The sequence below is a fragment of the Protomyctophum parallelum genome, assembly GCF_964188405.1.
Source record: "Protomyctophum parallelum genome assembly, chromosome: 20".
Classification (NCBI taxonomy): domain Eukaryota; kingdom Metazoa; phylum Chordata; class Actinopteri; order Myctophiformes; family Myctophidae; genus Protomyctophum; species Protomyctophum parallelum.
Genome location: NC_139718.1, coordinates 23,101,920 through 23,115,908, shown reverse-complemented (window position 1 = coordinate 23,115,908; position 13,989 = coordinate 23,101,920). Strand labels below are relative to the sequence as shown.

Below are 13,989 nucleotides of genomic sequence, written 5' to 3'. Positions count from 1 at the left end.
AAACAGTTAAATGTATCTCCTCCCAGAATCCACCACCGGCCCGCCACCAGAGGGCGCAGCTGTAGCACACACACACACACACACACACACACACACACACACACACACACACACACACACACACACACACACACACACAGGGCGCAGCTGTAGCACACACACACACACACACACACACACACACACACACACACACACACAACCACACACACACACGAGCTGCGTTCGCTTCACGCGTTTGCGCGTCTTACTTGTAATTAAGGGACCAAGAAGTCACAAAGTGACTTTGGTCACTTATTGTTTTTTTCTTCTCCTTCCGCCAAAAATAACAGTTCTGGCTGAAGCGTGCAGGAATCTGGTAGAGGGCCATGCCAGACGGTGACTATGCGAAGCTCATGACCATTGGCCAAAGGGGGGCGCTATATCCCTCATTTGAAAATGCAAACTTTGAACTGCATAGCTCATGAACCGTTTGACCGTTGGCAATGACACTTTGATACACAGACATGTGTCTCTTCATGCCGAAGAACTTTCGTGTTGACTTTTGACCTCTGCCCTTTAGATCACCCGCCATTTGGAATTATATGAAAAACAGTTAAATGTATCTCCTCCCAGAATCTTTGATCAAAATGCACAAAAACTTTTTTTTAAAGGTATATTCAGTGATTTCACTTTTTTTGTTTTGTTGTAATAATCCTCCCTACTAAAGAGTGTGCTGACCATATAAGGAGTCCCTCCCTGTCCCTAGTTAACCCCTGGGGGTCAAAAACCGTAGGTTTCGTTTTTGGCTAGGTGGCTCAGCCTTCATCCAATCAGGATAGAGAGGGGCCTTCCCAGTTGAAGAGAAGTTTGTAAGTGAAAACATGAACAGCGAGCACACCGAATCAATCAATCAATCAACTTTATTTGTTCAGACTCAGGGTCCAATAAACAACAGACACTAAAACACTACATGACTACATACAGAGAAGAAACACCCCTAACCCATAAAACATCATTTTTACAATAAACATTCATACCAGTGCTTCCAAAAAGCAGACCGGTACCTAGTGATACTGAAGCTGGGGTTACATAGCAGCATAATTATGCAGTTTTGAGACTCATTGAGCCGACACATAAATGTATACATTAAGTTTCTCAGTAAGGCATGAAGCCACACTACAGAATAACTCACTTGCACTGCTCCACCTTGGTTTGTTCAATAATATACGCATGCAATAGGCAACCTGCAGTTTATACATACTTGCTTTCTTAAATTTAACCCACAAGGGGGCGGTATAGAGGGGAGTACAGTATGCTCTGAAGAGATTAACTTTAACCTCAGGTGAACATGAGTGGAATTTCCTCCCAAGCATGTTCGCCTGAGCATACATTATACGGCGCTGCCTATACAGATCCTCATCATCAGACAGTTGGTCAGTTATCACATGTCCCAGATACTTGGCTTTACTGCAAATGGATAACACCTGATCAGATAAATAAAAGGAGGGAAAGGAGAGGTCTTTATCCCCTTTCGCCCTGCAGATCATGACATTACTACGCTCTTTTTGGCATTATATATATATATCATACGCTACCCCATATTCAGAGCATACGAATGATGTTACTGTTTACAATGAGACAACTGACTGTCTGCATAGCTCAGTTGGTAGAGCTCTTGTCTTTGGAGCACAAGGTTGTGTGTTCAAATCTGGGTACCGACAACTCAGCCCATGATTCTTATTTGTGCATATTGTTCTTATTGCGTATTGTCTTCTTTCTTGGTCCCGCCGTATCACTGCTTGCAGCTATATTTGCTATTCTTATTCTTCTGCCATGAAATCTGCCTTCCTATGCATGAAAATGGACAAAACTACACATACTGTAGGTCCAGTGCATTAGGCTAATAGTCCTGATGGATATAGTCCACACTGGCTACAACAACATCGTAAAATTGTGAATATTCATGACAATTCAGTCGGACATGCTACCACTCTGAAATGTTCCCCCAAAATGATCGTTTTTATCCAGACAGTCCTGCTGATTTACCCTCCTATATTTCTATTTTCTCCTTTTCTTTTTAGCCTACTCAAAAATGCCCATCCCCAACTCTTGTAATATTAGCCACTTTGCATCTCTGTTGTTTTTTTTAACAAGGTAAATTACGGAGGAGTTGAGCTTGTCTTCTGTTCATTAAATTTTGTTTTGAATGGGATTCTTCTGTTTTGTGAACCGGCCCTGCTCTTTGGCCTGAGAGGTTTAACTTTAATATTGAGAAAGACTTGCTGTTAATGCTGTTAATGCGTTTATCTTTTCTAGTGGCTCTAGATGTTTGTGCTCAACATACCTATGTCTCCTTTGAATATACAACAATGTGTACAAGGTTATGGTAAACATAACAAACACCAACAGTTAACAGTTGTCTCAATGATGGTCGCTCTGTAATCGATCCTGAATGTTACCGAGTTATGCGACTTATACATAAAAATGATCTCCTGGATGGCTGAAGCTGTGCCCAAGGTTATACAACTTTGGGCAAAGTAGAAGTCGTTTGGTAGTCAGGGGATATTATATATACAATCTGGTAAATGGTAAATGGTGCATTTATATAGCGCCTTTATCCAAGGCGCTTTACAGAGATTGTGCATTACATTCACCCATTCACACACACATTCATACACCGATGGCAGAAGAAACCATGCAAGGCACCAACTAGCACATCGGGAGCAATTAGGGGTTCAGTGTCTTGCTCAAGGACACTTCGACAGTAACTCTGGGGGAGCCCGGGTTCGAACTGGCAACCTTACGATTACCATCCAGGCACTCTACCCCTGAGCCACCGCCGCCCCATCTGGGAATGTTCCTTACCAATATGTCTTCACCAATGTGTTTGTAAAGGTATCTAGTAACATCTCACAAAGATTGAAATTCAGTGTCGCTATGAGAATCTGTGACAGTTGCTGAAAGTTGGAGTACCATTAACAACCTATATGCAGGCAAAATTGAATCCATTGCAAGCATTTTTCTTTCTTTTCTTTTGCATGAAAAACACATTTGTGATTACGGCTATGGCCCAAGGAGTGTTTTTGAAATTTTGTTTTTCATTAACAACTTTCCTTATGCTTTAAGTAGCATGTGACATGTCAAACTAGGGGGTTCTCATGATTCTGAATCCATTTTTGTGCATTAGTTTTGCACAAAAACACAACGGCCATAGACGTCAGGACAAATGTGATGAGGTCAGCACAAATGTGATGAGATCAGCACATTTTGGGCAAGTGGCTATGGCTGTTTTAGCCCAAGAAGTGTATTTTGTGCAAAACTAATGCTTGGAATGGATTCAGAATCATGAAAACCCCCTATTTTGACATGTTACATGCTACTTAAAGCATTGACATTATTGCCTGCCATAGGATGTTATGGGTAGGGTCACAAGAAAACCCCATAAAGAATGTTGACCAATACCGACGGCCGGTCAGCAAGTGGATTCATGAATATATGTATATACAGTAGACAAATTATTTTAGGCCAATAAAAAAGACTATATACCAAATTTCCCACCTCGACTGCCGGACTATTACAAAAAACAAAACAATTACTTGTATCACTATAGGTTACAGTCTAATGTAAACTATTGGAATATAACGGCTGGTTATATAATGGCTGGTTAGACTAATCCTTTTGTAATTGTTTGCTATCAGACCGCTTAGTCAGAATGCAGCTGCTAGAGTTCTAACTAGAACTAAGAAAGCTTCTCACACAGTTCTCAGATCTCGCTGGCTTCCAGTGACTTGTGAGTCACAGAATTGACCATTTGTTGTCTACTCCCTCCCCAGGCCAACACTAACAGGGGGGTGTAGCTGCAACAGGGAATACATAGTGCTTTTGATGGGTTGAAGTCCCATAATTCTTTGGTTAAGAAGTGACATACCTAAATGTGTGTCAGTGTTGGATCTGCGCACACACACACACACACACACACACACACACACACACACACACACACACACACACACACACACACACACACACACACACACACACACACACACACACACACACACACACACCGTAGAGCTGCTCTACATCCCCTCTGGCAGGACTGGTGTGGGAGGGATGATTGACAGGCCACTTTAATGATTTGCATGGCTCCGGTATTTAAAAGGGGGTGTGTGTGTGTAAGGGGGATTCTTCACACAGACAAATGGATTCCTCTCTAAGCACAGTTGATCTGGGATTTTGCCTGTCTGCCTTGACCGCTATCTGAGAATCTGTCTGCAGTAGGTGAAAAATAACTCAAGTTTGATGCTTTGGTGAGTTACTTGTCTGGAGTTTCTTTTCTGGATTTGGTGAATTGGAAGCTACTTATGGTCACACTCTGGTTCAAGGATACCTCTACCGTGTACCTTTCCTAAAGACGAAAGAGAGAGAGAGAGATTGACAGAAAACAACGAGATCACTTTGATATGGAGGCATGAGGGCTGGCTAGTTGGTATCTGCATCAAAAAGGCAGTTTGTGATTGGCTGTGATGTCATCGCTGACGTTGGTGCTGCTTCTTCTCCTGGGGTCAAGGCTCACAGATACGACCAGAGAAACATGGAGACACTGTACAGGTATTAATATATTATTAGTATTACACTGTGTTAAGAGTGTACAGAATGTAATGTAACCGTACCAAAAGGATTTGGTTACATTTGTACACCATCAGAGTTACATTATGTATAAATGAACACTACAGAATTGTATTCTATTCTATCCCAGTCTGTCTGTCTGTCTGTCTGTCTGTCTGTCTGTCTGTCTGTCTGTCTGTCTGTCTGTCTGTCTGTCTGTCTGTCTGTCTGTCTGTCTGTCTGTCTGTCTGTCTGTCTGTCTGTCTGTCTGTCTGTCTGTCTGTCTGTCTGTCTGTCTGTCTGTCTGTCTGTCTGTCTGTCTGTTCTATACCAGATAGACACATGCACACACACACACACACACACACACACACACACACACACACACACACACACACACGCACAATTATCCACCATACCTCATCCTGTCATTTTCAGTCTCATTTTAAGGTTGCTCATGTCGGGTTAATGATTGTTTAATGAATGGTTTATGGTTTCATCTAGAACCTTGGAAAGCCCTGAGGGGGTAACATTCCTTTGGATAACGTCAATTACACGAGTGTGTTTACATTATACTACTGTATGTGTGGGTGTATGCAGGTGTACTGTATGCGCAACAGTCGTTCAAATGTACATCAGCCTACCAGACATACTGTAGAATTCAACAAAAAACATCTATGCAAATAACACCAACAGGGTAAGAAGTGTCTGATGATCACTTTAAATCTATGAGTTTCTGAATCTACACTATTGCTTCTTTGTTACAAATAGGGGGCCTCCTTAATAACCCCAATCAACTCCTTATTGCAGCCCCGCCACCACCCAGGGCTATTTCTCAGATCACATGCCAGGGCAGTCCAGCACTAAAGGATGTGACTATTCTAACATTGGTTATTTACTTGTTTATTAATTGTAGTTGCAATTTTCATGTATTATGATGTGTGATTGTATCCATGTACTGTGGAATGTGTGGATTGAGTTGTAAAATAAAACATCCATCTTTCTGAGTCTTCGGACCATAACGTCTCTTCTCTTCTCTTCTCTTCTCTTCTCTTCTCTTCTCTTCTCTTCTCTTCTCTTCTCTTCTCTTCTCTTCTCTTCTCTTCTCTTCTCTTCTCTTCTCTTGATTAATGGCCTTCCAGATCTTCTCCCACTGGACCTTTTGTCCCATGTCCTCCCGAGAGATGCCTCCAAAGCCGTGCCAGGGGTGCATATAATGCAGGTCGGAGGGGTGAGGGGGGTACATTTCTCTCGCCCTCACACTTTCCTGAGCTTCCCTTCCTCTCAAATCCTGGTCAACTATGATCTCTTCCCCCAAGAGTTCTCTATTGTGGTGACCCTGAAGGTCACTCGCATTGCGTCCAATGTAAGGATAAATTGCATCAAACCTTTCAGTTATTCCGATGGTTTTAAGGCCTCTTTTGTCCTATCATCTAATGTCTTGTTTCTTGCAGAAAAATGAATACATCTTTTCTGTGGTGGAACAAAAAGCAGAGGAGAGCGAAACTTCAGAGGAGAAACATCAAGAGGAGCAATGGAACAGGAACAAAGAGAAGGAGTCCGAAAATGAAGGAGACTGGAATGGAGAGAGCAAGGATGCAGGCCAGGGAGAGAAGGATAAGGATAGGGGACGGCTCCTCCTGGGCCTGAGGTTCTCGAAAAAACGCTTGCACATTCTCTTTAAAGATCACACAGGGGTCATAGAGCGATGGGTATTTCGAGGTCTGCGATTGGCCGATAACCACTGGCACACACTGGTCCTTGCCATTGAGGACAGCCATGCCAGGCTCACAGTGGACTGCAACTCACCGCTGGAAATGTGAGTTCCTTGATATCCCGTACCACCTCTTACTGCTGTTCATCTAACCTTGTCCTGAGTCATCATACCTCCTTCCTTCCACATTGTCTCTCAGTATTGATTTCTTCTGGCTTTTCGTGTGCCTCTGTTTCATACCTCTTTCATAAACCGTACGTAATATCTTAGACCTGCTGTACCATCTTCAACCTGTCATTTCCCTTGAGGGTTAGTGGATCTTTCATCACAGGGCGATGGCACAGATCCAAATCTACTTATAGCCTATAGGCTTGTAATTTTGGCTTGACAGTATTTGATAGATGGTGTTGGTGGTATGGTAGAAACACCCTCTGGCTTTTGGAAGCAGGTATTGCCCTTGCACCATGTAATCAATATACTGTAATAACACTCTTCTTAGCCTCTCATATGTACAAACAGAACAGTGGAGGAAGCTATTGTCGCTATAGAAGTTATACTGAGGCTATTGACTAATTTCAAAGAGCAGGCACTCACCTAAACAATGTTGAAGTAGCCTAATGATACGTTTGGTGGACAGGGCTGCTTCTAGGACATTCCCCTCTGACCTGAGCATTCAGGGAGCAAGGTTCCACATTGGCAGCCGTGGGAGATGGAAAGGCCTTTTTTCAGTAAGAATGCACACACACGCATGCACGCACGCACGCACACACAAACACACACACACACACACACACACACACACACACACACACACACACACACACACACACACACACACACACACACACACAGACATGTAGTAGAATCTACATGTTCTATCATGATGTCTTTCATTCTAAATAGATGACATGTCAAATTGTCCATTAATATCTATTGCATCGCTATACAGGGTCTAATTCGGCAGTTGGTGCTAGTGCCAGGTTGTGATGCCACCCCTCACGTGTGTCCGTCTTCCAATCCCAGGCTGACGGAGTTGTCAGTACCACCACTTCTCTCAGACCTCGCTGTCACTGAGAAGGAAGTTGGCATCAACCTGCCTTCATATGGTAACCTGAATTTACACTTAATTTTAAAGACGTACAACTCAATGCAATGAAACATGGGACATTCAGCTCATGTCTCTGCCCATCTGACGTCTGTGTCCTGTCCACGTCTTTTTATTTCTGTCTGTCTACTTGACTTTATGCCTGCATACCTGTCTGTCTGTCTGTCTGTGTCTATCATGATGTCAGAGGCTGAAGTTCAAATATCGGTGGGGTTGGATCGTGTGTGCACAGAGACACTACATGGCAAGTTGTGGTTCAACCCTGTCAGAAAAGGTCTTTACCTATGTGATGGTACATCCTGGATCCCTATGCTGGAAGGTGAGAACCAAATTGAGATCAGCAATCAACCAGCCACCCACCCATGACCAAATATCTATTCAAAATGACAAATATTTGCCTGCAAAGTTTATGTATGACCAACAGGGCAATGAGCTCACTGGGCAGGAGTGCAGGAATGTTCTAGCCTGGCTAATAAATAAATTCTCCATAGTTTGCTAAAAGATTTACCAGCTAATTTGCATGAAATAGGTTTTTCTCTAACAATACAACATTCTTACTTCCATACTCAATCTCCCCAATTAGAACATAAGCGGCTGGACTATGTCTTGGAGCATCAGGTCCTTACCACCAGTTCAGAGACGAATGATGTTGAGGTATCAAAGTACAATTTACAATTTATTTTAGGCATTTAGCAGATCTATTATCCTCAGAAAGAAGAAACGGTCTGGAGTGCTCTGAAGTCCAAAAAAAGTATAGGTGCTCTTGCAAAAAAAGGTGAAAAAGTTAGAAAGCCTTTATTAGGATGGCGTTTTCATCATTGAAAGTGAATTAATAACTGTGATTGGGATAAGACCTGGCGTGGGATGCTAATTTTCAATACCCTTTCAAGCATAAACCTTGTGTCTTTATTATTTCAACTTTTCACATAGTTTTCTGTAATTGTATGGCCTATTCTATACTTTGTCACATGACAGTGTTGTGCAAAAGTCGCACAAATAGATGATCTACAAGCTCACTACACATCACATCGATGTGGTTGAGTTGTGAGCTTGTAAATCAGCTTTTTATGAAGATTTTTGAAAGACATTGAAAATATTTGCCCATCATAGCAGGCCCAAAAATAAGGACTCCGGGTTGAAAGTGGTTTAGTCTGTGGGTTTTTATAAACATTTAATTTAATATTTCTTTCTTCTTTTTTTCTTTGTAATGGTTTAGGACGGTTTCCATCCAACAGCGATAATATGTTCTATTTTCAACAGATCCTAATTGTATTGTTCATATCAAAATGGGTGCAGCTCTTCAGTCCAAATAGAAATGTACATTATTATGTGTCACGTACAATCTTCAAAGTATAAGAACCATCACAAGCTTGTTCACATCCCTTGTTCAGGTGTTCCAGGTACCTGGTATGGGTGTGATGGCTGCCATGGCTCACCGTTCCCCAACCTCTGGCTCTGCCATCTATGTATGGAGCCACTCTGGCTTCCAACTGTACCAGAATATCAGCACTTATGGAGCACTGGCTTGGAGACACTTCCGCATGGGCAAGAAGGTATGAATGAAATTGTTGGTAAAAACAGAAATGGGATGGGGTCCCACTCCTGTCATTTATGGAATGTATCCTCTCTCTTTGCCCTTGGTTTCCTGTCTCTCTGCACTCTCCTCCATTCATTTTTATATGAGAGTAGAAAGACATTATTTTCAGAATTCAAATTCAAGTTTACTTATTGACGTACTAAAAAGTGATTTCCATCCATCCATCCATCTGTCTGTCCGTTTGTCCATCCATCCATCCAGTCATGGAGGCAACATTTACAGCAGAGAATTGCTTCTAAAGGGTTATCCCGAGGCATTCCAAAGCTAGTATGGAGATATAAACTCCCTTGGACCTGGGTCTACCCCATAACTGGTGACTAGAGTCTCTTTTCATCACAAGTGCAGAACAGCGAATGCAACACCACTCCTGCTGCTTAGATTGTCCGGCTAATCTCTTGCTCCATCCTGCACTCACTTTTGAACAAGACCCAAACAAGGCCCCCTCACATGGGGTACGGTCTCATTCCCTACCCGGAGTTTCCTGCTGAGAACCATGGCCGCAGACTTAGAGATGCTGATCCTCATCCCAGCCTATTCACACTTATATACGAACCGATACAGTGAGAACTGGGGTCACAGACTGATGAAAGCAGTGATACAATCTGCTCACCAAGCTGTAGACCCTCCCCTTCAAGACTGAACCTTGAGATCCTGTCCATGAAATCTCCTACTTTTCCACTTTTCTTAAAATAGAAACTGTCCAACATACACACTTATTTAATCATTATTCACTTTACTTATAATACACAGCCACCAGTCAGGCATGAATTAAAAAATGAACTAGAAAAAGTGCCCCTCGGGGTACAGACAGACCTCCACCAGGCCAGGTCAAGTTATTGTGGCCTCCTGGTGGCGCTATAATAGGCCAATGTGAAAAGGGTACCATGTCTTTGATGGTAATTGGATGATTTGAGGAACTTTGTTCCAAAAATGTGTTTTGCTAAATTCCACCTGTTGGTGGCACTATAACAGGCCAATGTGAAAAAGGTGGGATTTATTCCTCAGCCTAGTAGGAAAGTGTATGAAAAAGTTCACGTAAATTCATGATTCATGATTTGAGGCTTTTTGCTCTAAACGGGCCAATCCTGCAAACTTCGGAAGCCAATGTAGGTCAATTAGTATGGAATGTGAAATATCGGATAGATCCGTCTTGAGCACATGACGATAAAGTAACAATGTGTGGGATTTTTGGACACAATCTGGAGGAGTAGCCTAATATAAAAAAAAATGTTTTACAAAAAAAGTCCATACAATGTATCACCCAGATCGGTGCAGTTATAGGTAAAAATGTGAAAATCTGCCTCATGGTGGCGCTAAAACAGGCCGTGTAGAATTTGGGGCAGAGGTTCATCGTTGGCATCTCTAGGGAGTGTGTGTGCAAATTTTGGGTTAACCGTGCCGGGGATTAGCTGATAACTGACGGACACACGGACGGACAGACGGACTGGTGGAGACAATCAAGGATAACACAATAAAGTTTCAGAAACCTATTTCCAGTGTGGTCCTCATTTAAAAGACAAGGTGTATATATACTATTAATATTGTATGTATTCTATATTCTAATCTAGATGTTTCTAGTGGTATCTAACTCTGGAGGAGGATCAGAAAAGGAAGGTGACAAAGAGTTCTCTGTGATTTACAAGTGGAGCAATAGGAGAAAACGTTTTGTGCGATACCAAACCCTGCAGACCCACTGTGCACGGGATTGGGAAGCCTTTGACATCAACGGACATGCCTACCTCGTTGTGGCCAATCACAGACAAGGCAAAAACACTGCTATATTTATCGATATCTCTTGTGCAAATATTCATTAATGATCTAACAACTATTCAATTCCCCAATTCCTGAATTACCTCTGTCTTGTTTTCTATTCTCTATTCCATAATTGGTCCTTCAGGTGACAATAATCACACCATAGACAGCGTGGTATATACGTGGAACAGAGGAACAAGGTATTTTGAGGTTCATCAGATGCTGCAGACCTCAGGGGCCTATGACTGGGAATTCTTCACTGTTGGACCATACCATTTCCTGGTGGTTGCGAATGCCTTTGATGGAGTGACCACTCATCTAGACTCTGTCATCTATGTGTGGGTCAATGGAAGCTTCCAAGTGTTTCAGTCAATTAAGGTGTGTGGTGGGCAGAAAATATAGCTATTGATTATGCTTATAGAATAGAGTACCAAATTGTAGGGGTCGAATTGGGTGAGTCAAAAGTTCCAGACGATAGTTGTGAGTCTTAATAATAGCTAGTGGTGATTCATAGACAATAATAGAAGATTTAGAAGTATGTGTGGGATGTTAATCCATAATGTTGCGTTCTGCTGGAGAATTTGCATTCCATTGATGTGTTCAAGAGCTTCAGTTTCCTTTGATAAGATCTTTATCTTAGAGATGAGTATGAACAACCAGCTTGTCTGTGCAAGAAGAAGGAAGGGAATAAAAGATGAGGATAGATAAAAGTGTGTGTGTGTGTGTGTGTGTGTGTGTGTGTGTGTGTGTGTGTGTGTGTGTGTGTGTGTGTGTGTGTGTGTGTGTGTGTGTGTGTGTGTGTGTGTGTGCGTGCGTGCGTGCATGCATGCATGCGTGCGCTCGTGTGTGTGTGTGTGCGTGAGCGTGAGTGTGTGAGCGTGAGTGTGTGACAGAGAGACAGAGAGAGAGAGAGAGAGACAGACAGATAAAGAAAAAAGGCAGAGGAAGGGGGTGCGAAAGTGGATTTCAGACAGTCCAAAAATAGAGCATGTGGTTTAGCTTTTATTTGGTTGAGAGATAGAGCTTTGACATGTAACTGATAGTGAATCACACATTTGACTGTAGCCGCATTTGAGGTGAGTGTGCTGACACATTGATAGACACATGAAAAGCCACATTCAGGGGAACTCCATAGTTGGATATGAGACTTGCATGAACACCTTGAGGCGATAAGGCTATGAATCATCTGAAATCATTAAAAACTGAACCTTCTGAAAATGCAGAAGTCTGACAGTTTAACTCATTTTGCACTTTCTATGCTGCTGCACAGTCAAGCATGTCCGACATAATACTAACTAATACTATCACACCTCTATGTATACACAAACATATGGTGTGTGTGTGTGTGTGTGTGTGTGTGTGTGTGTGGGTGTATATTTATTATTATATATTTTCTCTCTTCTTCAAATAGACATTCTGTGCTACGGACTGGGAGATGTTCCAAATTGGCAACAGAGTCTTCTTGGTCGTTGCCAATGGAGACAGACTCCATGGTAATGGGCAGAGTCGATATGCCATAAACTCTACCATCTATGAGCTGGATATGAATGGACAGATGTTTGTCCGCTTCCAGGACATTGTCACCTACAGGTACAATCTCACCAGCCATATACTGTAATCAAAGTGTACACCATAGACTGTATGGTGTGCACGCACGCACACGTACGCATGCACGCACACACACACACACACACACACACACACACACACACACACACACACACACACACACACACACACACACACACACACACACACACACACACACACACACACACACACACACACACACATTGCAGTGGCAGATGTAACGTGTATGTTATACATCCTAGGAGAATACTTTAGTGTCTTCAGTTCATTCATTGTAGTAGTCACATCATTTATATGTCTGCCTGCCACTCATCTCATCTCACCTCTATCTCTCTAGTGCAGTGGACTGGGAATTCTTCAGCCTGGAGGAGGAGCATTTCTTGATTGTGGCCAATTCCTTTGATGGAGAATCCTACTCTTTAAACAGCATTTTGTACAGGTACTGATCACACATAACATCAAATAACTATCCCTAATGTGAAACAGTAGACTGAAAGCCTTATATTATGGTTGTATACATCAGGGTTTCTCAAAAGGGGTGCCGTGACACAAGTCCAGGGGTGCCGCAGAATACTTGTATTTGGAATTCATCAGTATCACTTCACCAGTTTAACCACTTTAGACACTCTATATATGTTTATTTAAATGGACATGAGTTGCACTGTACTTTGTGTGTTCTTTTGCAATAAGTTTGAGAACCACTGGTATACATGTACGGTACATTGAGGCAATGTTGTATAGACTTTTAAGTAGGGGTGCACGATTATGAAATTATCTCCGATTATTTGCAGGGTCATGTCTGCCGATACCGATTCTGACCGATTCTGATATTATACAGAGGATCACAATGAAAACAAGCCTAGGGGCTTGGCCCTAAGCCTGTTAAAAAAGTATTCAATCAATAAATAAACAGCATATACTCTTTTCCATGTGTCTGTTTTCACAACTGAATGACTACTGAATGAGACGAGTACACAAATTAAATGTAGAATTCTATTTATTTATTTTGGTAAAAACCGATTATATAATCTGTATTATTTTGAGACCGCTCCGATACCGATATGGCATTTTTGTATTATGATTTTTTTATTATGCTACCGATTAATCGTGCATCCCTACTTTTAAGCAAGGAGTTCTGTTTTGCCCGCCACCACATTTTAGTGGATTTTCTTTTCATTCTGGAGACCAGACTCATGAAAGCCCAACAGGAACAGAACAATGATCTATTTTAGGGTATCAAGGAAAAAGCCAAAAATACATGTATGGCTTTGATTTATGGGAACCATCTATTTTCTATTGTCAGGTGGCAGGGATATGAAGGATTTGTTCCTGTTCACTGGCTCCCAACCATTGGATGTAGCGACTGGGAGTTTTTCACCTCCGAAGGGGAATCTTACTTGATTTACTCTAGTGCCAAAGCAGCTCTGTCCAAGGTGTTCAGACTAAAAACTCATTAGAAGAAATTAACTTGTGCTAGTTAATTGTGATTGTGCATGTGCATATGTGTGTGTGTGTGTGTGTGTGTGTGTGTGTGTGTGTGTGTGTGTGTGTGTGTGTGTCTCTCATATTTAAATTAACAGTTTATCTCTAGGCCGGCTATCAACTATTGTACCTCAGTTCAAAAGAGTAGGCTATGTTATA

The 13,989-nt window shown here is 42.1% G+C and overlaps 1 protein-coding gene across 1 annotated transcript; it reads left to right on the top strand.

Moving 5' to 3' along the window:
- The first annotated feature begins 4,473 nt into the window (after positions 1-4,473).
- Positions 4,474-13,872, top strand: LOC310878023 (thrombospondin-type laminin G domain and EAR repeat-containing protein-like). The gene is made up of 13 exons (XM_083792072.1): positions 4,474-4,593; positions 5,733-5,956; positions 6,045-6,409; positions 6,942-7,032; positions 7,254-7,410; positions 7,597-7,728; positions 7,993-8,063; positions 8,801-8,962; positions 10,575-10,770; positions 10,904-11,136; positions 12,170-12,348; positions 12,686-12,787; positions 13,652-13,872. The coding sequence occupies exons 1-13, from the start codon at positions 4,509-4,511 to the stop codon at positions 13,803-13,805; spliced, it is 2,151 nt and encodes a 716-aa protein (XP_083648198.1). The 5' UTR covers positions 4,474-4,508; the 3' UTR covers positions 13,806-13,872.
- Positions 13,873-13,989: the final 117 nt, after the last annotated feature.

Coding starts and splice junctions, on each gene's coding strand:
- LOC310878023 (XM_083792072.1), top strand. CDS start 4,509: ATGTCATCGCTGACGTTGGTGCTGCTTCTTCTCCTGGGGTCAAGGCTC. Junction 5,957..6,044: donor TCACTCGCATTGCGTCCAAT/GTAAGGATAAAT, acceptor TGTTTCTTGCAG/AAAAATGAATACATCTTTTC. Junction 8,963..10,574: donor ACTTCCGCATGGGCAAGAAG/GTATGAATGAAA, acceptor ATTCTAATCTAG/ATGTTTCTAGTGGTATCTAA.